Source organism: Muscardinus avellanarius (genome assembly GCF_963383645.1).
Source record: "Muscardinus avellanarius genome assembly, chromosome: 13".
NCBI classification, from domain to species: domain Eukaryota; kingdom Metazoa; phylum Chordata; class Mammalia; order Rodentia; family Gliridae; genus Muscardinus; species Muscardinus avellanarius.
Window position 1 is genome coordinate 8,221,294 of NC_137799.1, and position 25,279 is coordinate 8,246,572.

Below are 25,279 nucleotides of genomic sequence, written 5' to 3' on the forward strand. Positions count from 1 at the left end.
CACTCGGCGCGGTGGTGTTGTAGCTGCCGGAAGTGATTTCGCGGTGGTTGCTGGGATCGTGGTGATGTGGCCCCCCCGTCTTCCCCCTCCCCGCCCCGGTATGTCGGAAGAAACCAGACAGAGCAAATTGGCCGCGGCCAAGAAAAAGGTAAAATGCGCCGGGTCGCGACCCCTCGACCCAGCCCGAGCCCCTCCCACGGCCAGGCCGTGGCCGGAGTCTGTGCCGCTCGTGAGGCTCACGGGGCGAGCCCCTCGGCGCCCCTCCGCTCCCCCCACCAAAGTCTTCTCAGCCAGCCCCGCCCCCTCAGCCCAGCCCCCGCCCTCGCCAGTCGCCCCGGGGTGACTTTGGCCGGCGGTTCCCGGGACTCCCCGCTCCAGGCCCGGCCCTGGCCTCCCGCCGCCCCGAGCTGGGCTCCCCGGGCTCCGGTCTCCTAGGACCTGCGTCCGGGCCCCGCGCTCCCCTCCCCCGCCGCGGAGCGGTGACTCGGGCGTCCGTCGGGAGGAGTGGAATGTAGTTACGTCACAGCCCCCCTCGGAACTGTCATTACTACCGCGACCCCGGTCTTTGATCTTGCGACCCAGGCCCCTGAAGTGCCTTCGCCTCCTTTGGGATTTCTTTGGTCAGGGCACGAGTTTTCACCTGTAAGGGAACGAGAAACTACAGGACCTAGCGTGGAGAGAGGTTTTAGGCCCCCTTACTCCCAACTTAAGACGTTGACCGTGTGGAAAGCCTACACTTCACCGTCGAGCTAAAAATGTTGACAGTACCTCTCGGTGTCCATGGGAGGATAGATTTGTGTTAGTGTGGTCTTCTCCCACGTTTCTACTCTCCAGAAAGACTTTAATTCTTTCCTTTCTGACTTCTCTACTTCACATTCAAATGCCCTGTGATTCTGGGACCAGAGTACCCTCAGCCAGCGCTTGCTGGAGTGAAATCTGCCTGTCTAATGTGGGACAGATCTGGAGAGACTGACCCTCACAGCCTGCATCTTCCCCAAGGCATCCTCCCAACCTGGAATGCTGAGTGTTACAAAATAAATAGGCATCTTTTTTTTTTTTTTTCGGTATTGGGGATTGGACCCAGGGGCATTCTACCTCTGAGCTACACTCCCATCCCTACTTTTTATTATTTTGAAACAGGGTCTCACTGAGTTGCAAAGGGCCTCACTAAGTAGCTGAGGCTGTCCTCGAACCACGATCTTCCTGTCTCAGTCTTCCAAATGCTGGGATTACAGGTGTGCGTCACCACGCCCAGCTAAAAAATAAAAAAAGTATCTTCCTGAAGCATCATTTTTTTGGGGGGGACGGGTCTGGGGATGGAACCCAGGGGCATTCGACCTCCGAGCTATACCCCCTGCCCTATTTTTTATTCTTTATTTTGAAACCGGGTCTCACTGAGTTGTGGAGGGCCTCACTAAGTAGCTGAGGCTGTCTGTGAACCGTGATCCTCCTGTCTCAGCCTCCCCATTGCTGGGATTACAAGCGTGCGTTTCCACGCCCGGCTCTGAAGCATCATTTTTGCTTGATTTTTTTTTTTTTTGATAGAGACCAAACAAAGTAATGTGCTTAGGAATGACATTTGCATATATTCATAAGGTTCTAATAGACTGCTCTCTGACATGATGTTTGCATTGTGCCCTTTCTGTGAGTTCCCACATTGACTCGGGATGTGCCTTCACTGCCTTTTGCCCATTGGATACTTTGATTTGTAAAAGTTTGGGAAATAAAATAATAAAGCTTTGGGAAGAACTGGTGTACAGCTCTAACAAATGCGTGAGAAGGATCCCTGATGTCTGGTTTCTAAACCACCCAATGTAAAGTTCCTGCCTACTTAATGTTTACCTTTTCACCTCTACCTCTGTTTTTGCCCCCTGGGAGCTGCTGATTCATAGAAACTCCAGAGCTGGGAGTAAGAAAATTGAATTTAAATTCCATTTTTGCCCCCCCTTTTGCAGTGCTAGGGATGGAAACAAGGGTGTCTCACTTGCTATGTCAGTGCTCCACCACTGAGCTATACCCAACCCAGTCGTTGCCCTATATCATATGTAGTATTATATATATGTATACTATATATGGTTATATATATTATACATGTGCCATATTTAACAATCCATTTCTTCAGTCTTTAAGTGGTAATCACAACATATGTTAGGGTTGTTAGTGTCATTCCATCATGTAGGGTAGTTTTTAAAAAATGTAGAGGAGGATATGAATACAGGGACTTATTATTCTCATCAGTATCACTGCTTTTTCCTTTCTACAGTTGAGAGAATATCAGCAGAAGCACAGCCCTGGTGTTCCTGCAGGAGCAAAGAAGAAAAAAAAGATTAAAAATGGCAGTAGTCCCGAGACAACCACTGATGGTGGCTGTCACTCTCCTGAAGATGTGAGTTGGGGCTGGACAGGCTCCCAGGGATGGGGGCTCTAAAGGCAGCAGAGGGTAAAGGTTAAGATGGAAGAAGTGTTAGATACTGGTTAAAAGTTCTAGGTTAGCTGGGCATGATGGTGCACGCCTGGAATCCCAGCACCTGGGAGGCTGAGACAGGAAGATTACAGGTGTTAGGCCAGCCTTAGTAACTTAGTGAGACCCTGTTTCAAAATTTAAAAAAGGGCTGGGGGTATAGGTCCAATTCTGAGTTTGAGGGCTGGAGGTGTAGCTCAGTGGTAGAGTGCTGGCCTAGTATATGCAAATCCCTGAGTCTAATCCCCAGCCCGAGAAGGGGTGGATATGTACTCTTATGAAGTTCAAATGAGACGTGTTGTTCTTTCTATGTTAACTTTTTAGTACAGGGCCAAGGGTAAACATTTATAAGTGGTAGTGGCTCTTTGCTGTTTGATTTTCCTCAACCTCAGGGGAAGCCAGGCCACTGAGAACAGCTCCTCGCTGTCAGGTTCTCCTTTTAGGAAGCACCAAAAGAGCCCCAGAGTGTGGTGAGGCGAGCCCCAGGCCCTGAGACTAGAAGAATGTCTTGAGTCTCCATTTGCCTTTAGCTTGCTGAGAGACCTGAAAAAATAGGTTTCCCGCTGGGCTCCAGTTTCCTTACCTGTAAGATGCAGTGTTGAAATAGATCAGTGCCTTCTGCACCTGGTTTTTAGCTGTAGCCCTCTGTGTTCAAGTGAACTCCTACTTGGGAATCTGGTGTTTAAGATGGAGATGGGAGACAGGCTCCTCCCTGCACCCAGGCCTGAGGAGAGAGCCTCCCGTGTATAGCAAGAGTTTCCTTGGTCAGGTGACCTGGCCGCATGCTCGGGGACTTTCGTCTGTCTGCCTTGACTGCTGCCTCTGGCCAGGCAGCAGGCGCCGAGCGGAGGGCTGGCACGGGCCCTGGTATTGACCTCCTTTGCTCTTCTGCATCCCAGTGCCCCAGCCCGCCTCTTCTCCCTTCCTGGACTTTCTTCCTCTCTCTAAGCCACTTCTCTCTTTCTCCCCTTCCCTCGTTTTCCCCTTTTCACCTCCTGTAGATTCAGGACATCCTGAAGGTGCTGGTGTCCGACCTTAACCGTTCCAATGGGGTAGCGCTGCCCCCATTGGACAAGTGGAAGGTGAGGCAGTGCCGAGACCCCGCCCTGGCTCGCTCCGCTGTGCATGCCCCGAGGCCCCTCTGCTTTGGGGACCCTTTGCCTCCGGCTGATTTTATGTTGCTGCCATTAACCCTTAGCCCGCTTATGTCTGCTTCTTCACCTGCTTGATTGATTGAGCTTTTTTCCCTTTCTCGTGTCTTTTTCATCTTGGAGAGGACAAGACATACCTTAAAGGTTATAAAGTTAATTTTGGAATAATTTTCAGAGCAGGTGTGTAGGAGTTGGACTTTTTTTTTTTTTTTTTGCAGTACTGGGCATTGAACCCAGGGGCATTCTACCTGCAAGCTACACCCCCAGCCCTATTTTGTATTATTTATTTTGATACAGAGTCTCATTAAGTTGCAGAGGGCCTCACTAAGTAGCTGAGGCTGGCCAGAACCTGTGACTCTCCTGTCTCAGCCTCCCAAGTACTGGGATTACAAGCGTGCGCCACCATGCCGGGCTGGGAGAGATTTAAAAACAAATAGAAAAAAAAACCACTCTTAGGTTTTGCGCGTCTATCCCTAAAGGACCGGTAGACAATAGAAGTTTGTGATTTTCTTGAATTAATTAATTCATTTTGATTTGCAATTTGGGAATTTAAGAAGGCTAACAGAAAGTGAGTTTGCATTATAGTTGTCTGGATTGAAGCTGTGTTTTCTGAAGAACTAACTATAAAGGATGCGAGATTAACTAGATGAGTGACCAGAACACTCTAACTCTAAATGCTTTTAAATATCAGAGGAGCCGGGCGTGGTGGCGCACGCTTGTAATCCCCGCGCTTGGGAGGCAGAGACAGGAGGATGGCGCAGGTTCGAAGCCAGCTGCGCGTGCTGGCTTAAGAGACCCTGTTTCCAAATAAAAATGTAAAAATAGGTCTGGGAGTGTAGCCCGGAGGTAGGAGGTAGAAGGGCTTCCAGGAACCCCAGTACCACCAAAAAAAAAAAAAAAAAAATCAGAGGAGCCGGGTGTGGTGGCGCACACCTATAATCCCAGTACATGGGAGGCTGAGGCAGGAGCGTCACAGGTTCCATCAAGAACAGCCTCAGCAACCCAGTGAGACCCTGTTTCCAAACAAAAAATAAAATAGGGTTCCCACTCCAGTACCACAAAAGAAAAGAGCAATTAAAATCATGGAATATTTGGCCCTATTCAAGATACAAGGCAGGATGCGTACTGAGGGACACCGAGTTCTCTGATAGCAGGTTTGGAAATTGTAACAATCTTCCCAATGTTCTTGAGGATGGAGGAGGTGGAATTTGAGGTGACTTTGAAGAATAAAGGTGGGTAACATGCGTGCACATGGAGAGTAGGAAGTGGGGGGCCATGAGGTCAGAGTCAGCATTGAGAGTTCCCCACAGTGGCTGAGCGAGGTGGCGCACGCTTGTAATCTCAGCATTTGGGAGGTGGAGACCAGAGGATTGCGGTTCGCAGACAGCCTTAGCTACTTGGCAAGGCCGTTTGCAACTCAGTGAGACCCTGTTTCAAAAATAAAAACATTATAAAAACTAGGGCTGAGAGTGTAGCTTGGAGGTAGTATGCCCCTGGGTTCCATCCCTGGTACTGCAAAAAAAAAAAAAAAAAAAAAAAAAAAAGCTCCCTACAGAAGGCAGGGAGTCTGGCCAGTCCACAGGCTGGGAGCTGTCCTCCTCCAGACCTGACGCAGGAACTTCCTCCTTAGCTGACCTGCCCCAGGGACATCTGCCAAGCCCAAGCTGGGCTGAGCTGCGGCCAGATCCTGTTGGATAGAGTTGGGCACAGGGACAGGGAGAAACTGGGCGTCGCTGGCTGCTCTTGCAGAGTTTTCCTCTTGTCAGGGCTGTTCCGCCCAGGTCCTCAGGTCTCTTAAGGGGCTATGACTCTGTGAACACAAAGGAAACAGCTGGTGGCACTTGGAGAAGGCACAGGCCTCAAGAAGTCCTATAGCCATGAACTTGGCCTTTGCTCTGCCAAGGGGCCAGCTGCATAAGGGGCCTCTCCTTATCAGAAAAATACTAGTCTGCTTCAAGACTGCCTCGCTCAGGCCCTCTGTTCTGGAATGAAGGCCTGCTTGCGTTTTCAACCCCCTTCTACACCAGTGCCTTTCCAGTGGACGCTTTCTGCTCTGGAATGCAGACCTGTGATTAGTCTTGAGCAGAACTAATGGCATTTCCAGAAATGGGGAGTAACAGAAAGAGAGGGCAGTTTCTAATGGAGCAGGACATTGTGAGGGCAGAGAGCATGTTTTTAAACTCCATCACTTAGCTGCAAGACTTAAAGTCAGGGAGTAGCCATGCGTGGTGGTATACATTTGTAATTCCGGTGATTGGGAGGCTGAGGCAGGAGAATGTGTGTTCTTAAACAGCCTCACCTACTCAGTGAGGCCCTCTGTAACTTAGTGAGACCTTGTTTCGAAGCAAAAGAATAGAAAATAGGGCTGAGGGTGTAACTTGAAGGTAGAATGCCCCTGGATTCCATCCCCAGTACCACAAGGGGAAAAAAAAAAAAAAAAAAGGAATAACAGCTGGGTCTGGTGGCACACACTTGTAATCTCATTACTTGAGAAGCTGAGACAGAAAGATTGCAGTTTGCAGCCAGCTTCAGCTACTTAGTGAGGCCCTCTGCAACTTAGTGAGACCCTGTTTCAAAATAAATAATAAACTGGGCATTGTGGCGCACGCTTGTAATCCCAACATTTGGGAGGCTGAGACCGGAGGATCGGATCGCAGTTCGCAGACAGCCTCAGCTACTTAGTGAGGCCCTTCACAACTCAGTGAGACCCTGTTCTAAAATAAAGAATAAAAAATTGGGCAGGGGTTGTAGCTCGGAGGTCAAATGCCTCTGGTTCTATCCCAGACCCGCAAAAAATAAAATAAAATAAAATAAAAATATAAATAAATAATAAAAAGTAGGTCTGGGAGCCGGGCATGGTGGCTGCTTGCTGTGTGTGTGTGTGTGTGTGTGTGTGTGTGTGTGTGTGTGTACTGGGGATGAAACCCAGGGGCAGTCTACCTCTGAGATATACCCCCAGACCTATTTTTTATTCTTTATTTTGAAACAGGTTCTCACTGAGTTGCAAAGCGCCTCACGAAGTAGCTGAGGCTGTCTATGAACTGGGATCCTCCTGTCTCAGCCTCTCAAATGTTGGAATTACAAGTATGCGCCACTATGCCTGGCCCTATTTTATTATTTTTTATTTGTTTTTTATATTTTGTGCTACTAGAGATTGAACTCAGGGGCATTCTACCTCCAAGCTTCACCCCAGTTCTATTTTATTCTTTATTTTGGAACAGGGTCTAAGTTTCGGAGGGCCTCAGAAGTTGCTAAGGCTGGCCATGAACCTGTGATCCTCCTGTCTCAACCTCCCAAGTACTGGGATTACAAGTGTATCCCACCATGCCCAGTTTTCTATTTTTTATTTTTACTTATTTATTTATTTTTGGTGGTACTGGGGTTCCTGGAAACCCTTCTACCTCCGGGATACACTCCCAGACATATTTTATATTTTTTATTTGGAAACAGGGTCTCTTAAGCCAGCCCGGCTGGCTTCAAACCAGTGTGATCCTCCTGTCTCCGCCTCCCAAGCTCGGGGATTACAAAGCGTGCGCCACCACACCCGGCTTTATTTTGATTTTGAAATAGGATCTTGCGAGTTTGACAAGAGTCTCACTACTTGCTGAGGCTGGACTCAAACCTGTGATCTTCCTGTCTCATCCTCCCAAGTACTGGGATTACAGGCATGCATCAGAACACCCGGCTTGTTTTTTATTTTGGAACAGGGTCTCACTAAAGGCCCCACTAAGTTGCTTAGGCTGGCTGCGAACCTGCAGTGTTCCTGTCAGCCTCCCAAGTACCAGGATCACAGGCTGCTCCTCCACACCCAGCTGCACCCCTGTTTTTACCTGTTGCATTCAGCTACAGACATTGTCAAGGCAGCAGCAGATTCCAGGACTAGCAGTCATGCCAAGGACACTTGGATTCCAGGGCCCTGGCTACGGTAAACCTGCAAAGAATGTGGCTCATCCTCAGTCTCCAGGCGCTGTAGCAGTTTATGGAGCGAAGTCAGTGTGGGTTTTCAGGGGCCAGTGCTGAAAGGTCCAGAAAGCAGGCAGCCCTTTGGCTGGAGAGAGCACAGCCACTTCCCAGGCATGGCCACCTTGGGCAGGCCTGGACTCCCCGGTGCCCTTTCCTTGCCAGGTGTCCGCTGTCGGCCACTGTTCCCTTTCTTTGCCCACCTGGCCTATTGGATGTTGGATCTGGAGGGCCAAAGGCTTTTCTTTTTTGGTGGCACTGGGGATTGAGCCAGGGGCATTCTGCCACTGAGCTACACCTCCAGAGCCTTTGGAAACAGGGTCTCACTAAGTTCCGAGGGGCCTCAGTAAGTTGCAGAGGCTGACCTTAAACCTGTGATCCTCTTGCCTCAGCCTCTCAGGTACTGGGATTACAAGCATGCACCACTATGTTCTCAAGGATCAGAGGCTTTTCTGAGTTAGGCCAGAGCCTGGAGTGCTAGTACATGCCTGTAATCACTATCTGGGAGGTTGAGGCAGGGGAGTTGCTGGTTTGAAGACAGCCTCAGCAACTTAGCAAGACTGTTTGAAAATTAAAAAAAAAAACAGCTAAACTTTTGAAATTTTGGTATTTATTTATTTATTTGGTGGTACTGGGGTTCCTGGAAACCCTTCTACCTCCAGGCTATACGCCCAGACCTATTTTATACTTTTTAAAATTTGGAAACAGGGTCTCTTAAGCCAGCGCGGCTGGCTTCAAACCCACATGATCCTCCTGTCTCCACCTCCCAAGTGCGGGGATTATAAGCGTGCGCCACCATGCCCGGCTATTATTTTATTTATTTATTTATTTACTTATTTACTTATTTACTTATTTATTTATGCGGGTCTGGGGATGGAACCCAGGAGCATTTGACCTCTAAGCTACATCCCCTGCATTATTTTTTGTCATTTTTTATTTATTTTTTAATTTTTTTTTTTTGGTGGTACTGGGGGTGGAACCCAGAGGCTTTCTACCTCCGGTATATACTCCCAGACCTATTTTTTATATTTTATTTGGAAACAGGGTCTCACTAAGTTGCTGAGAGCCTCACTCAGTAGCTGAGGCTGGCTTCGAACCTGTGCAATCCTCCTGTCTCAGCCTCCCAAGCGCGGGGATTACAAGTGCGCGCCACCACGCCCAGCTTCCTGCCTTGTTTTTTTATTCTTTATTTTGAAACAGGGTCTCGCTGAGTTGCGGAGGGCCTCACTAAGTAGCTGAGGCTGTCCACGAACCCGGATCCTCCTGTCTCAGCCTCCTGAATGCTGGGATTACAAGCGTGCGCCATCATGCCTGGCTGAAATTTTGTTTTTTAAATAAATTGGGATTTCGTCCTTATTATTCTTTGAACATGATGGAGTTTGTTAGTCTTGGTACTGGTTGTTATACTGACTTTCTGGACCAATTTTTCTTTTTCCTCCTTCTACCCCTTCTCCCCCCTGCCACAGCATTCAGCTAAGAACATTCTCTATTTTATAAATACTACAAACTAAAAACATAAATTATCTAGCATTTGGGAGGCTGAAACAGGAGGATTACAGTTTGTGGACAACCTCAACTGCTTAGCAAGGCCCTCTGCAACTCAGTGAGACCCTGGTTTTTTTTTTTTGTTGTTTGTTTTGGTGGCACTGGGGTTCCTGGAAGCCCTTCTACCTCCAGGATACATTCCCATGGGCTACACTCCCAGACCTATTTTTTTACTTTTTATGTAGAAACAGGGTCTCTTAGGTCAGCAAGGCTGGCTCCGAACCAGCGAGATCCTCCTGTCTCCGCCTCCCAAGCGCTGGGATTACAAGCGTGCGCCACCACGCCCGGCAGTGAGACCCTGTTTTAAAATAAAGAATAAGCTGGGCGTGGTGGTGCACGCTTGTAATCCCCATGCTTGGGAGGCGGAGACAGGAGGATCGTGCTGGTTCGAAGCCAGCCTGGCAGGCTTAAGAGACCCTGTTTCCAAATAAAAAATATAAAATGGGTCTGGGAGTGTAGCCCGGAGGTAGAAGGGCTTCCAGGAACCCCAGTACCACAAAAATAAAAAAAAATTAAAAAAATAAAGAAAATAAAGAATAAAACTGGGTGTGGTGGCACAAGCTTGTAATCCCAGCATTCGGGAGGCTGAGACTGGAGGATCACGGTTCACGGACAGCCTCAGCTACTTAGTGAGGCCCTCCACAACTCAGTGAGACCCTGTTTCAAAATAAAGAATAAAAAAATAAATCAGGCCAGGGGATGTAGCTCGGAGGTCGAATACCTCTGGGTTCCATCCCCAGGCCCGCCAAAACAAAACAAAAATAAAATAATGAATAAAAAAAATAGGGCTGGGGGTGTAGCTTGGAGGTAGAATGCTCTGGGTCCCACCCCCAGTACTGAAAAAATACACACACACACACACACACACACACACACACACACGCATACATAAAAGAGCTGGAGCTGAGTGTGGTGGTGGACGCTTGTAATCCCAGTGCTTGGGAGGCTGAGATAGGAGAATCGTCCAGGTTCGAAGCCAGCCTCAGCTACTTAGTGAGGCTCTCAGCAACTTAGTGAGACCCTGTTTCCAAATAAAATATAACATTGGTCTCGGAGTATAGCCTGGAGAAAGCCCCTGGGTTCCATCCCCAGTACCACACACACACAAAGAGGTCTGAACCTGGGGAGTGGCCAGGTGCAGCTGGTCCAGCGAGGGAGTTCAGTTGGGGAAGTGTGAGAGGCGTCGACACTGCCCCAAGTCCAAGGATCGCACCCTAGCTGCTAATCCCAGGAAAAAGGCCCCACGACCTACAGGATGCTGAGGGCCAGAGGGCAGATAATACCTGCTGGTTTCTCAGGTTGTTTCTGAATCCAGTATGGCCAGTGCTTTGGGACAGGGAGGAAGGAAAGAAGGGAGGAAAAGAACAAGGGGCCAGAGGCAGAGAGTCAGCATGACCACAGCTTGTTCTTCACCGCCAGCCTCTGTCAGCCGGCCAGGTCGGCCGCTCTGCTGCACCGGTGCCTTTCTGCTCCCTGACTTGGGAACACTTTTTTTTTTCTGGTGGTACTGGGCATTGAATGTAGGGGCATTCTACCTCCGAGCTGTACCCCCAGTCATATTTTTTATCCTTTATTTTGGAACCAGGTCTCTCTAAGTTGCAGAGGGCCTCACTAAGTAGCTGAGGCTGGCCGCGAACCTGTGACTCTCCTGTCTCAGCCTCCCAAGTTCTGGGATGACAAGCGCCACCATGCCTGGCTGTTGGGCACACTTCTCTTCCACCTGCTGTGACTGCCACAGGCCAGCGCCTCTAGCATCTTGTGCTGAACTCCAGGGAGAACAAGGTCCTCGAGTGTTCAGGAAGGGGGCCATGGCGCCCCTGCTTTGATCTTTGGCTGTCTGAAATGCTGCCAAGTGGCCCAAAGCTTGGGCGAGCCACACCTACACCCCAGCGGGTCCCAGCACGTGTGACTGTCCCTCTGACTGCAGCAGCACTGTCCCACCTGCTCCGCACCCTCGTGTCCTTGGCAGTGAGGCTCCTTCTCTCCCGCGGGGGCCCCCTCACCCCCTGCTCTGTTCTGTGACAGGCGCCCAGAGACCACGCCGCTCCCGCGCCACCATCTGCTGATGCCGCCACGGTGCCTGGCGGTGGCCCTCCCCCGGCCGCTGCTCTCACTAGCATGGCGTCACCTCAGGTTGGTGCCTTTCCCCTTTGCCCGCTCCTGTCCACTCACCCTGTCCTTCCCAAAGGCCTCGGCCTCCGCGGCTCCTCAGCTCCTCTCTCCAGGTAGCTTGGTCCCTAGAGCCAGGTGATCTTCCCGGGGACCCGGGCAGCGAGGCCAAGACAAGGCTTTTCCTTGAGGTTCGGGGAGGTGGAAGGTTGTGGAAACGAGCTTGGCTCACCCCGGCTGAGCGATTCTTACCTGGAATTTGACCACCTCTTGTTTCTTCCCAAACAGAACCATGATGCCAACAGTGGCCCTGATCTTATGGATGAAACCAAGTGAGTGTCTCCCGCCGGGGCAGTAGGGCCTAGGCCGAGGGAGTCAGGGCAGGCCGCCACCCGGCCTCTTCCCCATGGAGCCGCCTGCACCCTTGACCCTGTGTCTCCACCCCTAGGCCTTTCTCGTCTACCGAGAGCCTGCGGCAGCTTTCTCAGCAGCTCAATGGTCTTGTGTCGGAGGTACCCCAGAAATCGGGGCCCAGAGGGGCAGAAGGGAAGGGAAACGTGATGGAAACCGAGGTAGAGATTCACGAGAGGCGGAAGGGCGTGCGGCCAGCTGCCATGCTGGGGAGACTGGGCGTCCTCGCCTTTCTGAGCCTTGTCCCTTGCAGCTAGAAGATAAAGGACTTGAGCCGCACGATTAGTGACATCATTTTATGCTGGTGCAGGAAGTGCAGGCTGAGGGCTGTCTGGCAGGGGAGGGAAGATGGCAGCTTGGCCACTGGCAGTCCCACTTCCCTGAGAAGTCAGTATAAAGAAGTCACAGGAGAAGGGTCCAGCAGGGCAGACAAGGTTTTGCCAGCTCAAGGGGAGAAGGGGAGCCAGAGGGCTCAGACGTTGAGGACGGCACCTCTCCAGGTGACCTCTCATCTCTTCTAGTCTACATCCTACATCAACGGGGAAGGCCTCACGTCATCTCCTAACATGAAGGACCTGGAGGTGAGTGGCCCTGGGCCCTGGCCTGGCGACCTGGCAGGCCAGCCCCCGTCTCTTCCCACAGTGGGGCCTGGTGCCCTGCTGCCAGCTGAGACAGCCCACACCCCCAGCCCTAATGATGCTCTCTCTACCTCTTCCCCAACCCTCCTCCAACTCCTCCTCTCTGCATGCGCCTCAGAGCCGGTACCAAGAGCTGGCAGTAGCCCTGGACTCCAGCTATCTAACAAACAAACAACTCAGTAGCACGATAGAGGAATTGGTAAGAGTCCAGTGGGGTCCCCTGGTTTGATGCTGCCAATCCTGGGCTCCAGTTTCCCCTGGGGCTCTGAAGAAAGGGGCTGGGGGCCCCTGGTGCCAAGCGGGAACGGGAGGCTGGGGCCTAGTCTCAGCTGGAGGGCCCAGAGCACGGAGCATGTGGCCTGGCTCTTTTCTCGCTGCTCTGTCTGCTCCTCTCTCTCCTGAGACATGCTGCTGAGTCCTTGCCCCTCCTGCCGGCCTTTGTTGCATCCAGTTGGAGCACCAGCCCGACCAGTTTCCGGAGCCCGCATCCTGCCCTAACTCAGCCCCTAATTTGCTCTCTTTGATTTTGGACAAGTCATCTCTCCTTTCTGGGCTCGCATTTCCTGCAGACGTAGAATTAGAGGGTTGTCAAAGATCTCCTTCCGCTCCAAGAAGCAAGCATCTAAAGGAATGTACGCGTCAGGGAGAAAGGATCTCGTCTATCTTTTCATTCCTGTCTCTGCTGTTCTGAACGATGCCTGGCCTATGGGCCGTGCTTAGCTGATGAGATTCTGCACCCTCCTAAGTCACAGCCAGGCGGGCTGGTGTTCTGCTTGCTCTGTACCTACTTCTAGGTGTTTATGTTACTATCTTTTAATGAGAGCCCAGATTCAAGCCGGGTGTGATAGCACATGCCTGTATCTCAGTACTCGGAAGGCTGAGCCAGGAGAACTGCAGGTGTGAGGCCAGTCTCAGCAATTCAACAAGACTGTGTTTTAGAGTTAAAAAAATTTAGAAAAGTTAGGGGTGTAGCTCAGAGGTAGCACAACCCTGGGTTCAATCCTTAGTCTTAGAAAAAGACAGGACCCAGATTCAGACCTTTGGTTAGGAGCCGGGAGCAAAACACCCGGGTTCTCCTTGGAAGCTTGAAGAGTCCACGGTGCATGTGCCCCTGGGACCCGAGAACTGGCAGCTCCATCGCTCCATCCCTGGCCCCTGCCCACTCTGTCCTGTTCTGGGGCGTGGCATACAGGGGAACCCCAGTCACCTTCCTTTGACTCTCCCCACAGAAGCAGCAGAACCAAGATACTCTGGATCAACTGGAAAAAGTAACGTGATTTCTGTGTTTGCTCATTGCATGGCTGCTGGGGCTGAGGGAGGGCTTGGAGCTAGCGGCCCCAGCCTGGAGAAGGCGCCCCCTGAGCCGCGCCCCACCCCCCCAGAATCCCTCATAACCTGGTCTCGTTGGCAGTCCTGTCCTGGGCCCCTGGGGGCATCCTGGGGGCATGGCCTTGGCCATTCCATCTCTGCCTCCCCCTGTAAGAGGTGCTGCTTCCCTCTGCCTACAGGAGAAGAAGGAGTGTCAACAGAAGTTGGCAAAGGAGCAAGGGGCTTTAAGGGAACAGCTGCAGGTGAGTGACGGGGCGGTACCGCTTGTGTCCCCAGGAAAATGCTTCCGCCCCCTTTCTCAGTACTTCTGCGACTTTCCTCCCCAGGTTCATATCCAGACAATAGGAATCCTGGTGTCTGAGAAGGCAGAATTACAGACAGCTCTGGCCCATACGCAGCAGGCAGCCAGGCAGAAAGCAGGTGGGAACTGGGCACCCCTCATCCTTCATTCTGGTGCCTTGGCGGCTCGAGGGGGAGTCCTTGGGGCTCCTTCTCGCCTCTCTTTTTCCAGGAGAGTCCGAGGATCTTGCGGGTCGCCTGCAGTCTTCCCGACAGCGCGTGGGAGAGCTGGAGCGGACTCTGTCTGCAGTCTCCACGCAGCAGAAGCAGGCAGACAGGGTGAGCCAGGCCGACCCGGCTTCCCTGGCAGGGGAGTGAGCCTACGGGCCTTCTGCAGGACGGAATGTCATGCTACTCTTTTAGTATGGTTGGGGGTGAGACGGCTGCTGTGGGAGAGCTGAGGGTGTTACACGCTGGACGTGGAGCCTGGAGGCTGGATGCCCGCCATTTCCCCCTCGGCCAAGGGCTAGCTAGAGAAGTGATATGGTGCTTGGGCTGCGAAGGTGCCGGAGAACTTACTATGTTCCCCTCTGTGGGGAGAAGGGACATGTGTGTGTAACATACATAAGATATGCCTGCGAACATGTGTGCACTCAGGAGAGGAGCAGAGTGACTCAGAGACATTTCACTTCTGAGTTTTTTTTTTTTTTTTGGTGGTACTGGGGTTCCTGGAAGCCCTTCTACCTCCGGGCTACACTCCCAGACCTATTTTTATATTTTTTTTATTTGGAAACAGGGTCTCCTAAGCCAGCGTGCGTGGCTGGCTTCGAACCTGCGCGATCCTCCTGCCTCTGCCTCCCAAGCGCGGGGATTACAAGCATGCGCCACCACGCCCGGCCCACTTCTGAGTTTTGGATCATGTGAATGTACCATCCATTCAAAAGATTAAAGTACAATTTTATCTCCCCCTTTTTGCCTGTACCCCCATTCCCTGGGGGGAAAACGGGCCAGGAGATTTAGAGAGATCAGGATGTTCAGTCCCTGATCTGTGATCCTGGGCAGGCACTTAGCCTCTTATACACTGTTTACCTACAAAATGGAGATAGGCTGGGCGTGGTGACACACACCTGTCATCCCAGTACCTCGGAGGCTGAGACCAGAGGGTTGCATATTCAAGGCCAGCATGTGGTAACTAACCAGCAACTATTTCAAACGAAAGAAATAAAAAGGACTGGGGGTGATGCTCAGAGGGAGAACCCCCACCCTTTGGTTCAGTCCCCACTACCAAAAACTTAAGTGGGATTGCTTGCATGGTACCTAGGGAAACATCAAATAGAGCTAATTATAGGGCTGGGGTATAGCTCCATGGTGTAACACTTGCCTGCAGTGTGCAAGGCCTGGGCTTGATCCCCAGCACTGCGCAAGCACACACACATAAACATACACACGTAATTACAAAAAAAAAGTAATTACTTTTTTGTGTATGTGTGGCACTGGGGATTGACTTAAGAACACTTTACCTCCCAGCTCTACCCCTAGCACTGTTTTATTTTTTATTTTTTGTGGTACTAGGGTTAGGCTTCCCACGTCCAGGATATATTATATACTCCCAGACCTATTTTTTGTTTTATTTAGTTGCTGAGACCCTCACCAAGTAACCTGTGGGATCCTCCAGTCTCAGCCTCCTGAGTACTGGTATTACAAGTGTGCGCCACCATGCCCAGCTCCTTATTTTTAGTTTGAAACAGTCTCCCCAGATTGATGAGAGTCTCATTACTTGCCGAGGCTGTCCTCAAACCTGGGATCCTCCTGTCTCAGCCTTCCAAGTACTGGAATTATAGGCGTGCACTACCACGCCCGGCTTTAATTACAATAGTAATAACAATAGCAGTGGGGTCTAATACCTTAATAGATCTTTTCTGTTAGCTCTTTTCCTTGGCTCTTTTCCACCTTACTGAAGTGTGTGTGTGTGTGTGTGTGTGTGTGTGTGTGTGTGTGTTTTACTGGAGATTGAACCCAAGGGCATTCTGTCACCGAGCTACACCCCCAACCCAACTTTAAATTTGGAAACAGGGTCTCACTAAGTTGCAGAGGGCCTCACAAGGTTGCTGAGGCTGGCCCTGAACCTGCTATCCTCTTGTCTCAGCCTTCCTAGTACTGGGATTATAGCCGTGCTCACCACGTTCAGCTACCCGCACCCCTTTAATTTTGTTTTGAAACGGACTTGCTAGGTTGCTAAATTATCAAGACTGGCCTTGAACCTGCAATCCTCCTGTCTGAGCCTCCCAAGTGTGGGGATTACAGGTGTGTGCCACCATGCCCTGCTCTTCCTGAATTCTTATTAAAATCAAATGAGAGGGCTAGGGGTGTAGCTCAGTGATAGAGTGTTTCCTAGCATGCATGCGGCCCTGGGTTCCATCCCTAGCACCCCAAAAAGAACAATAACAAACGAAGGCTGGTGTGGTGCTACGCACCTGTAGTCCCAGCTACGAAGGAGGCTGAGGCAGGAAGGTTGTTTGTGCCCAGGAGTTCGAGGTCAGCCTGGGCAACACGGTGGGCCCCCATCTCAAATCTAAGCAAGCACACAACAACAGGGGCCTGGGCTCGGAAATGCCTTGGGGAACGCGAGGTGTGATGAGGGGGAGGAGGTCGCTGCCAGATCCTGACTTGACTTTCTGTCCCCACAGTACAACAAGGAGCTGACCAAAGAGCGAGACGCCCTCAAGCTGGACTTGTACAAGAACGCGTAGGAAGGGGGCAGGAGGGAGGGCGGTCTGGGGACCTCCGTGCCGCGGTGAGGTGGGAGGTGGGGCACCCGCGAGCACGTGGAGGGGCGTGAGCAGGCTTGGACACGGCCAGCGCCAGGCTGGAGGTGGCCTCAGGAACTCACGTCCTGTCTGTGGCCTGCCCCCGTGACTCCATTCCTGCAGCCCCTCGTCAGGCCTTGCTGGAGCCGTGTGGCGGGGTGGCGGGGCCAGTCCCTGAAGTGCGCCTTTCTGCTCTTGCTTTGCTCCTTTCTCTGCTGCCTGCGGTCACAGTAAAAGCAACGAGGACCTGAAGCAGCAGAACTCGGAAATGGAAGAGAGACTCCGCGTCCTCCTGGCCGAGAAGACAGCCGTGCAGCTCGGGGTGGAGGAGCTGCAGAAGAAGCTGGAGATGTCCGAGCTGCTGCTGCAACAAGTGAGCGCTAGAGCCCAGCCCCGGGGTGGTCGGCGGTGGCCTCGGGCCCACAGCTGGCCCTGCCGTAGACGTCGCCAGGAGTCGCTAAAAATCCACACACTGGGGCCCTTTCCAGAACTGTGGAATCAGAATGGAACCCAGGGGTATTCTACCTCCGAGCTATAACCCCAGCCCTATTTTTTATTCTTTATTTTGAAATAGGGTCTCACTGAGTTGCAAAGGGCCTAAATACTAGCTGAGGCTGTCCTCGAACCGCGATCCTCCTATCTCAGCCTCCCAAATGCTGGGATTACAAGTGTGCGCCACCATGCCCAGCTCTTTTATTTATTTATTTATTTACTTACTTACTTACTTACTTACTTACTTACTTACTTATTTATTTTTGGTGGTACTGGGGTTCCTGGAAGCCCTTCTTACCTCCGGGCTACACTCCCAGACCTATTTTATACTTTTTTTATTTGGAAACAGGGTCTCCTAAGCCAGTGCGACTGGCTTCAAACCTGCACAATCCTCCTGTCTCTACCTCCCAAGCATGGGGATTACAAGTGTGCACCACCACGCCCGGCTGTTTTATTTATTTTTATTTATTTTTATTATTATTTTCTTTGTGTGTGCGGGTCTGGAGATGGAACCCAGGGGCGTTCAACCTCTGAGCTACACCCCCTTGCCCTATTTGTTTTTAATTTAAAAAAAAATTTTTTTTGTGGTACTGGGGATGAAACCCAGAGGCATTCTACCTCCAAGCTGTACACCCAGCCCTTTTTTTTTTTTTTTTTTTTTTTTTGGCGGTACTGGGGTTCCTGGAAACCCTTCTACTGCCGGGCCACACTCCCAGACCTATTTTATATTTTTATTTGGAAACAGAGTCTCTTAAGCCAGCTCGGCTGGCTTCGAACCTGAGCGATCCTCCTGTCTCCGCCTCCCAAGCGCGGGGATTACAAGCGTGCGCCACCACTCCCAGCCCCTATTTTTTATTTTTTGTTTTGAAACCAGGTCTCACTGAGTTGCAGAGGGCCTCACTATGTAGCTGAGGCTGTCTGCGAACCATGATCCTCCAGGCCAGCCTCCCAAATGCTGGGATTACAAGCGTGAGCCTCCACGCCCGGCCTTTGATTTTATTTTTGAAATAGGGTCTCACTAAGTTGCTGGGGTTGTGCATGGACCTGGGATCCTTCTATCTCAGCCTTGCAAGTACTGGATTACAAGTGCGCACCACCACGCCCAGGTTGAGTTTTTTAGTTTTAAAGCATAAAGCATTCTTCTTGAAAGCCGTCATTTTGTATATTTTATGTATGTGATAGCCCAGGAGTCTGTTCCTCCCCTGGGGACTGAGCCAGCACTTTGATCACCATGTGGGTCACGCCTCGATCCGTACGGAGCATTGTGTAGAACGCCGGGCTTCCCAGTTCTGAACTTGTTTTCCCCATTCAGTTCTCGAGCCGGTCTGAAGCCCCTGACACTAACCAGCAGTTGCAGCAGGCCATAGAGGAGCGGGCACAGCTGGAAACACATGTGGGGCAGGTGAGACGGGCAGAGGGAGCAGGAGGAGGAGGGTGAGCCCAGGCGGCCAGTGCAGGTGCCCGTGACAGCCCTTCCCTAACTCCTGTGCCCACTCTTGCAGCTGACGGAGTCGCTGAAACAGCTACAGGCCGAGCGAGACCGGTACGCGGAGGACCTGAAGGGGGAGAGCGCCAGGTGGCAGCAGAGAATGCAGCAGATGTCGGAGCAGGTGAGGCCGGCCGCAGGGCTGCGAGCTCCCAGGGCCTCTGCGCGGGGCCACTGGTGTCCCTTGGGCCACGCAGCCAGAGGGGGGCTATGTGTCCAGGCCTTGTGGAGGTGGGGCAGAGGGGGAGCTGGTGCAGTCCTCCAACCCCTCCCTCCACGGTCTTTCCTGGGCCAGGTGCGCGCGTTGAGGGAGGAGAAGGAGCAGAGCGTGAGTCAGGTACAGGAGCTGGAGACCAGTTTGGCCGAGCTGAGGAGCCAGAAGGGTGAGCGGGGCCGAGGGTGGTGGGAGCGGTTTAGAGCGCAGGGGTGGGGGGTAGACTCCAGGGCATGGGCAGAGGGAAAAGGGTCCATGCCGGGAGATGGCAAATCCTGCCATCCCTCTGAGCTCAAGCGTCCCATCTGGAGGCATGCCCATGGCCAGGCTCCCACAGTGGACTTGAGCATAATAACGAAAAGAGCCGTGTTGGGAAGTGGCTTGACAGACTGCCCGTCATCAGGGTAGGAGCCAGGACACCAGGGTTGGAGCGCAGAGCCTGAGAGTCAGGAGCTGAGAGGGCGTGAGGAACGGGGGCCCAAGGCCTTCATTGCACGCTTCCTTTCCCAGCTGAGCCCCTGCGACCAGAGGCGCCCGCGGGGCCCTCGGAGGCAGAGCTGCAGCTGCAGGCGGAGACTGAGCGGCTGCAGAAGGAGCTGGAGAGCCTGACGGGGCAGCTCCACGCCCAGGTGCAGGACAACAGCAGCCTGAGCCGCCTCAACCGGGAGCAGGAAGAGCGGCTGCTGGAGCTGGAGCGGGCGGCCGAGCGCTGGGGCGAGCAGGCGGAGGAGCACAGGCAGATCCTGGAGAGCGTGCAGAGCGACCGCACCACCATCAGCCGCGCGCTCTCGCAAAACCGCGAGCTCAAGGAGCAGCTGGCCGAGCTGCAGAACGGCTTCGTCAGGCTGGTGCGCAGCCTCTGGCCTCGCTGCCCAGACCTTGGGGCGTGCTTACCCGCTCTGGGCCTTTACCACACACCCTTTCCCCATAAAACGGAGTGCAGTAAACTGGGCGTGGGTGCACCCCTGGAATGCCAGTACTTGGGAGGCTGAGAAGGGAGGTTCGCAGGTTCTAGGACAGTCTCAGCAACTTAGTGAGATCCTGTTTCTAAGTAAATAAGAATAAATAAGAAAAATAATGAATAAAATGAGGCTAGGGCATAACTCAGAGGTAGAGCAACCATGGGCTCAATCCCCTGTATCACAAAAAAAATAGGGTGCTATAGACCTCACGTGGAACGGTGGCTGTGAAAGGCACCCTGTGAGCCGAGCCCTGTTCATGTGTCGTGGGAGAGTGGGTGATGTCACCTGGGAGGCGGACACCCAGACCGGGGTCTCCGGTCACATCGGCGTTGCTGACTGCTGCTCTTCCTGCAGACCAATGAGAACATGGAGATAACCAGCGCGCTGCAGTCGGAGCAGCACGTCAAGAAGGAGCTGGCCAAGAAGCTGGGCCAGCTGCAGGAGAAGCTGGGAGAGCTGAAGGAGACGGTAACCTCCGCGCCTCCGGGCCAGGCCGGGTCGCTGCCGCCTGGGGACTCCTCTGGTCACCTTGCCCCCACCTGTATTAGAGGTGGGCGGCTCCAGGCTCCTGCAGGTCCAAACATCCTTCCTGCTGGAAGCCCGCAGTCCCTCAGAGGAGAGGAGGAGGCAGGGTCGTGGCAGGAGGTGCTTAAGGTTAAAATTGCTATGTCTCAGTTTCCCCAAAAAGGAGAGATTTGCGCTTTCCTTATCAAGGTGTTGAGGATGAAATAATGGCCAGGTGTGGTGGCGCACACTTGTAATCCCAGTACTTAGGAGGCTGAGATAGAACAGTCACGGGTTCAAGGACAGTCTCAGCACGTAGTGCGATTCATCAACCTAGTGAGACCCTATTTCAAAATAAGACAAACAGGGCTGGGGGTGTAGCTTGGAGGTGGAATGACCCCGGGCTCAATCCTCAGTATCTATCTCTCTCTCTCTCTCTCTCTCTCTCTCTCTCACACACACACACACACACACACAATGTGTGTAAAGTGTTAAGCGCTAGTAGCATGCATTTAACAGCTGTGGGTTGGCACTCTGCTTTTCTGTCTGTGGCCTGAAGTCCAAGTGGTGGGAAAGAGGGTTGCGGGTGTGTGGCCACATGCAGAGGCACGGTGCCCTTCGCCTCCACCTATGGGCTCTGGAAGCAAACCACTGCCTGCCCTCACCCCAGGCGCTTCCCACAGGTGGAGCTGAAGAGCCAGGAGGCTCAGAGTCTGCAGCAGGAGCGAGACCAGTACCTGTCCCACCTGCAGCAGTATGTGGCGGCCTACCAGCAGCACGTGGAGGCCTACCAGCAGCTGACCTCCGAGAAGGAGGCGCTGCACAAGCAGTTTCTGCTTCAGACTCAACTCATGGACAGGCTGCAGCATGAGGAGGTGCAGGGCAAGATGGCAGCCGAGGTGGCCCGCCAGGAGTTACAGGAGACCCAGGTGAGGGAGCCGCGGACGCTGGGCCGTGGGGGAGGCCTGGCCGCCTCCGCGCCTTCTCACTCTTCCCTGGCCCTGCAGGAGCGCCTGGAAGCCACCAGCCAGCAAAACCAACAGCTGCAGGCCCAGTTGAGCCTCCTGGCTCTCCCGGGGGAAGGTGAGCAAAACTGCCCAGAGGGAGAGGAGGAGGAACTGTTGGCAGAATAGAGTTGAGGAAGCCAGGTACAGTGGTGCACGCCTGTGATCCCAGTACTTGGGAGGCTGAGGCAGGAGGATTGCAGGTTAGAAACCCTTAGCAACTTGGCAAGATGTTTCAAAATAAAAAGTAAAAAAGGGCCGGACATGGTGGCGCAAACTTGTACTTGGGAGGCTGAGACCAGAGGATCGCAGTTCACAGACAGCCTCAGCTACTTAGGCCCTCTGCAACTCAGTGAGACCCGGTTTCAAAATAAAGAATAAAAAATAGGGCAGGGGGTATAGCTCAGAGGTCGAATGCCCCTGGGTTCCATCCCCAGACCCAAAGGAAAAAAATAAATAAAAATAAAATAGGTTAGGGTGTTGCTCAGAGGCAGAACACACCTGGGGTCAATTCCCAGTACCAAAAAAAGAAGAAGAAAGAAAGAAAGAAAGAAAGAAAGAAAGAAAGAAAGAAAGAAAGAAAGAATAGAATAGAATAAAAAAGCTGGGCGTGGTGGCGCACGCTTGGGAGGCGGAAACAGGAGGATCACGCAGGTTCGAAGCCGGCCTCACTGGCTTAGGAGACTGTTTCCAAATTAAAAAAAAAAAAAAAAAAAATAGGTCTGGGAGTGTAGAATAGGTCCGGAGGTAGAAGGGTTTCCAGGAACCCCAGGACCACAAAAAAAAAAAAAAAAAAAAGGTTAGAGATCCTTAGAAAGTCTGACCATTCTCCAGGGAGCAGGTGGCCCTGGGGTACACAGGAAGAGGGGCAGAAGTGGGCCCTTTCTCCCTGGGCTGCCTCCTCTGTGGGGTTGTCTGATAACTCCTCTGGCTGCCTCTGGTAGATGAAGGGGACAAGGAAGAAGAGGAAGAGGAGGCTCCTCGGCCCACGCTGACCGTCCCAGAGGACCTAGAGAGCCGAGAGGCCCTGGTAAGCCAGACTCTGCCCTGCTTCTGTGCCACCTTTCCCGCGTCCCCAGACACCTGACACCCTCCGGTTTGTCTTGATCCTCACACTTTGGTGGGACCAGTGGTCAGCCAGCATTCCACCTGGAAACCACAGGTGAATCTGCTGAGGCCCCACAGGGGCAGGGCTCCTCCCTGCCTCCCTGCCCCTGTTTGTCCCCAGGACGCCCACTCCCACCCGGACAAAAGCGCACCCTCTTGCCTGCAGGTGGCCTTTTGTAACGCGGCTCTAGCCAGTGCTGTGGAAGAGCAGGCACGGCTGCGCGGGCAGCTGAGGGAGCAGCAGGCGCGCTGCCGGCGCCTGGCTCACCTGGCAGCGCCAACCCAGAGCGAGCCCAACAAAGAGGCCCTGGCCCCTGGGAGCGCGGGTGACTGCACATCTGCAGAGGGCCCCCCATCTCTGCAGGTGGCCATGGAGAAGCTGCAGGTGAGAGAGCCTTTCCTGACAGGCTGGGGCATGAGTGCGGGGCAGGCCGGCAGCAGGACCCCTTCTGTTTTGGCTCCAGAGCCGCTTTCTGGAGGTCATGCAGGAGAAGGTGGAGCTTAAGGAGCGGGTGGAGGAGCTGGAACACCGCTGCATCCAGCTGTCTGGAGAGACGGACACCATTGGTGAGCTGGGCCGGGGCCCAGGCAGTGGGGCCGCGCTTCGGCCAGTCTGGGGAGCCCGGGCACCTGAGCCCTGTCCGCCCTCCCTGCAGGAGAGTACATCGCCCTCTACCAGAACCAGAGGGCGGTGCTGAAGGAGCGGCACCGGGAGAAGGAGGAGTACATCAGCCGGCTGGCCCAGGACAAGGAGGAGATGAAGGTGGGCTGGATGCTCTGGCGCTCTGGCGGGCAGCGGCCCGGCGGGCTGGCGGGGCTGAGCACCTCTCCCTGCAGGTGAAGCTGCTGGAGCTGCAGGAGCTGGTGCTGCGGCTGGTTGGTGAGCGCAACGAGTGGCAGGGCAAGTTCCTGGCAGCTGCCCAGAGGCCGGCGGATGCGCCCCCCACGGGGCCCGCAGCCCCCCAGGAGCAGAGTGGTGAGTGGCGCCTGCCTGGGGCGGAGCAGGGGAGGGTGGCGCCTTGCTCAGAGCCCGTCCTCTTCTCTCCACAGACCTTCGTGAGGTGAGCCTCGCGGACAGCGTGGAGCCAGCGCCCGGAGAGGCCGGGGTGGGCTCTGCCCCCGGGAGCCCCACGGCGCAGCAGATCATGCAGCTACTGCGTGAGATCCAGAGCCCCCAGGAGCGCCTGGGCCTGGGCCACAACCCCTGCATCCCCTTCTTCTACCGCGCTGACGAGAACGACCAGGTGAAGATCATGGTCATCTAGCAGACGGCCGAAGCCGGAGAAGTGGAGGCGGGGTGCCCCCCACCCCGGCACACCCTCCCCTCCCAGTCACCCTTAGAGTAGCAAGATAAGACCCCCGTCTAACAGGGGACGCAAACAGGTGCAGACCCTTTGCCACCTTGGCCAGGGCTGAGTCTTAATTTCTGGACTCTGGTTCAGAAAGAGCCGGGGGCCCATGAAGTTGGCAGGCTGCCTCTGGGGAGCAGGGGCAGCTCCTCTTGCTCACAGGCCCTGGGGGCAGGGTGGCTGGGCAGCTCACAGCTTAGAGGCGCTTGGGGCGGGACAGTGGGTGGCATTCTCGTGAGCCTCAGACAGCTGGGACTCACTGTGGGCTGGGCGAGGGCAGTTGGTGCAGGCAGCCTATTCAGGGCCCCCTCCTCTGAAGTGCTTTGGGGCAGGTTGGGGATGTAATTTGGGTGCCATCTCCAATACCACACAAGAATGCCGGGCGTGGTGGCGCACGCTTGTAATCCCCGCGTTTGGGAGGCTGAGACAGGAGGATCACACGGGTTCGAAGCCAGCCTCAGCTACTTAGTGAGGCTCTCAGCAACTTAGTGAGACCCTGTTTCCAAAAAAATATAAAAAAAGGTCTGGGAGTATAGCCCAGAGGTAGAAAGCCTCTGGGTTCCACCCCCAGTACCACCAAAAAAACAAAACAAAACAAAACAAAAAATATACCACACAAGAAAGAAAAGACAGGTGATTGGGGGCAGGGTGGCTAGACAGCCTTCTCAGGCCTCCTGATAGGCTACTGAGGGCCAGGCAGGCGAGGCTCGGGGTGGGCTTCTCCCCCAGTGTACATATTGTACCTGTGTAACATTTTGTATATTCCGGGGAAGGGCCGCCCCCTGTATCATAGTGGTTGGAGCTGGCAAGTGGGGAGAAGGTTCTATAATTATTTGGGGCTGGGAAACTTATTTATTGGTAGCGTAGGACAGAGGAAGGAGGCGGGGACGGGGTTGTGGCACCCTGGTGATGCGGCTCCTGTTTATTTTGCTTTTTATTTCGGAATAAATGGATTTAGCCATACTGTGCAATCCCGGGTTCCTGTTGCCCTCTCCGAGTCAGCCCTCTGTACTGAGCAGGAGTAGCCTCCCAGCAGAGGGCGGCTTCTGAGCCCAGTGGAGCCCACGTGTCCAGCAGGGCCGTCAGCGTTCCCGGGCCCATCAGCGTTCCCAGGCCTGTCACCTGCAGCTGCTTGCTGAGGCCTGGGGGCTGCCATGGGGCCACAGGGCAGTCCTGCATTGATGGGCAAGACTCGTAGGAGGGGCACGGTGCAGCATCCGAGGGTGCTGCCTTCCAGGCCAGGCTTTTCCCATTCCATCCCCCGGCCTGTCCACGCTTGGGGGCCTCTTCCACCTGTGTATCCCTCCAGAGAGAATTCCAGCCCCACATCCATCCTCCAGGCAGAACTGGCGGCCCTGCCCCTGCTGGCTGGAGTGGGGCTCACAGGATGCCCTGAGAACCTCCAGGCTCTCTCCTGGTCGCCTCTCCCAACAGCACCGAGCGATGGCCTCTCCCCACCCGGCTTTTGAGC

The 25,279-nt window shown here is 53.6% G+C and overlaps 1 protein-coding gene across 1 annotated transcript; it reads left to right on the forward strand.

The window, feature by feature from the left end:
• Positions 1 to 64: 64 nt before the first annotated feature.
• GOLGA2 (golgin A2) lies at positions 65 to 23,724 on the forward strand (the record flags this gene model as incomplete). Its single annotated transcript, XM_080709664.1, has 27 exons — positions 65 to 148; positions 2,264 to 2,386; positions 3,463 to 3,543; positions 11,143 to 11,250; positions 11,515 to 11,558; positions 11,675 to 11,738; positions 12,159 to 12,218; positions 12,394 to 12,474; positions 13,505 to 13,543; positions 13,784 to 13,846; positions 13,931 to 14,024; positions 14,116 to 14,222; positions 16,571 to 16,629; positions 16,922 to 17,063; positions 18,495 to 18,584; positions 18,685 to 18,792; positions 18,964 to 19,051; positions 19,393 to 19,730; positions 20,199 to 20,312; positions 21,032 to 21,277; positions 21,356 to 21,431; positions 22,297 to 22,382; positions 22,626 to 22,844; positions 22,924 to 23,026; positions 23,116 to 23,222; positions 23,297 to 23,432; positions 23,510 to 23,724. The coding sequence occupies 27 exons, from the start codon at positions 65 to 67 to the stop codon at positions 23,722 to 23,724; spliced, it is 3,075 nt and encodes a 1,024-aa protein (XP_080565790.1).
• Between the last annotated feature and the right edge of the window lie 1,555 nt (positions 23,725 to 25,279).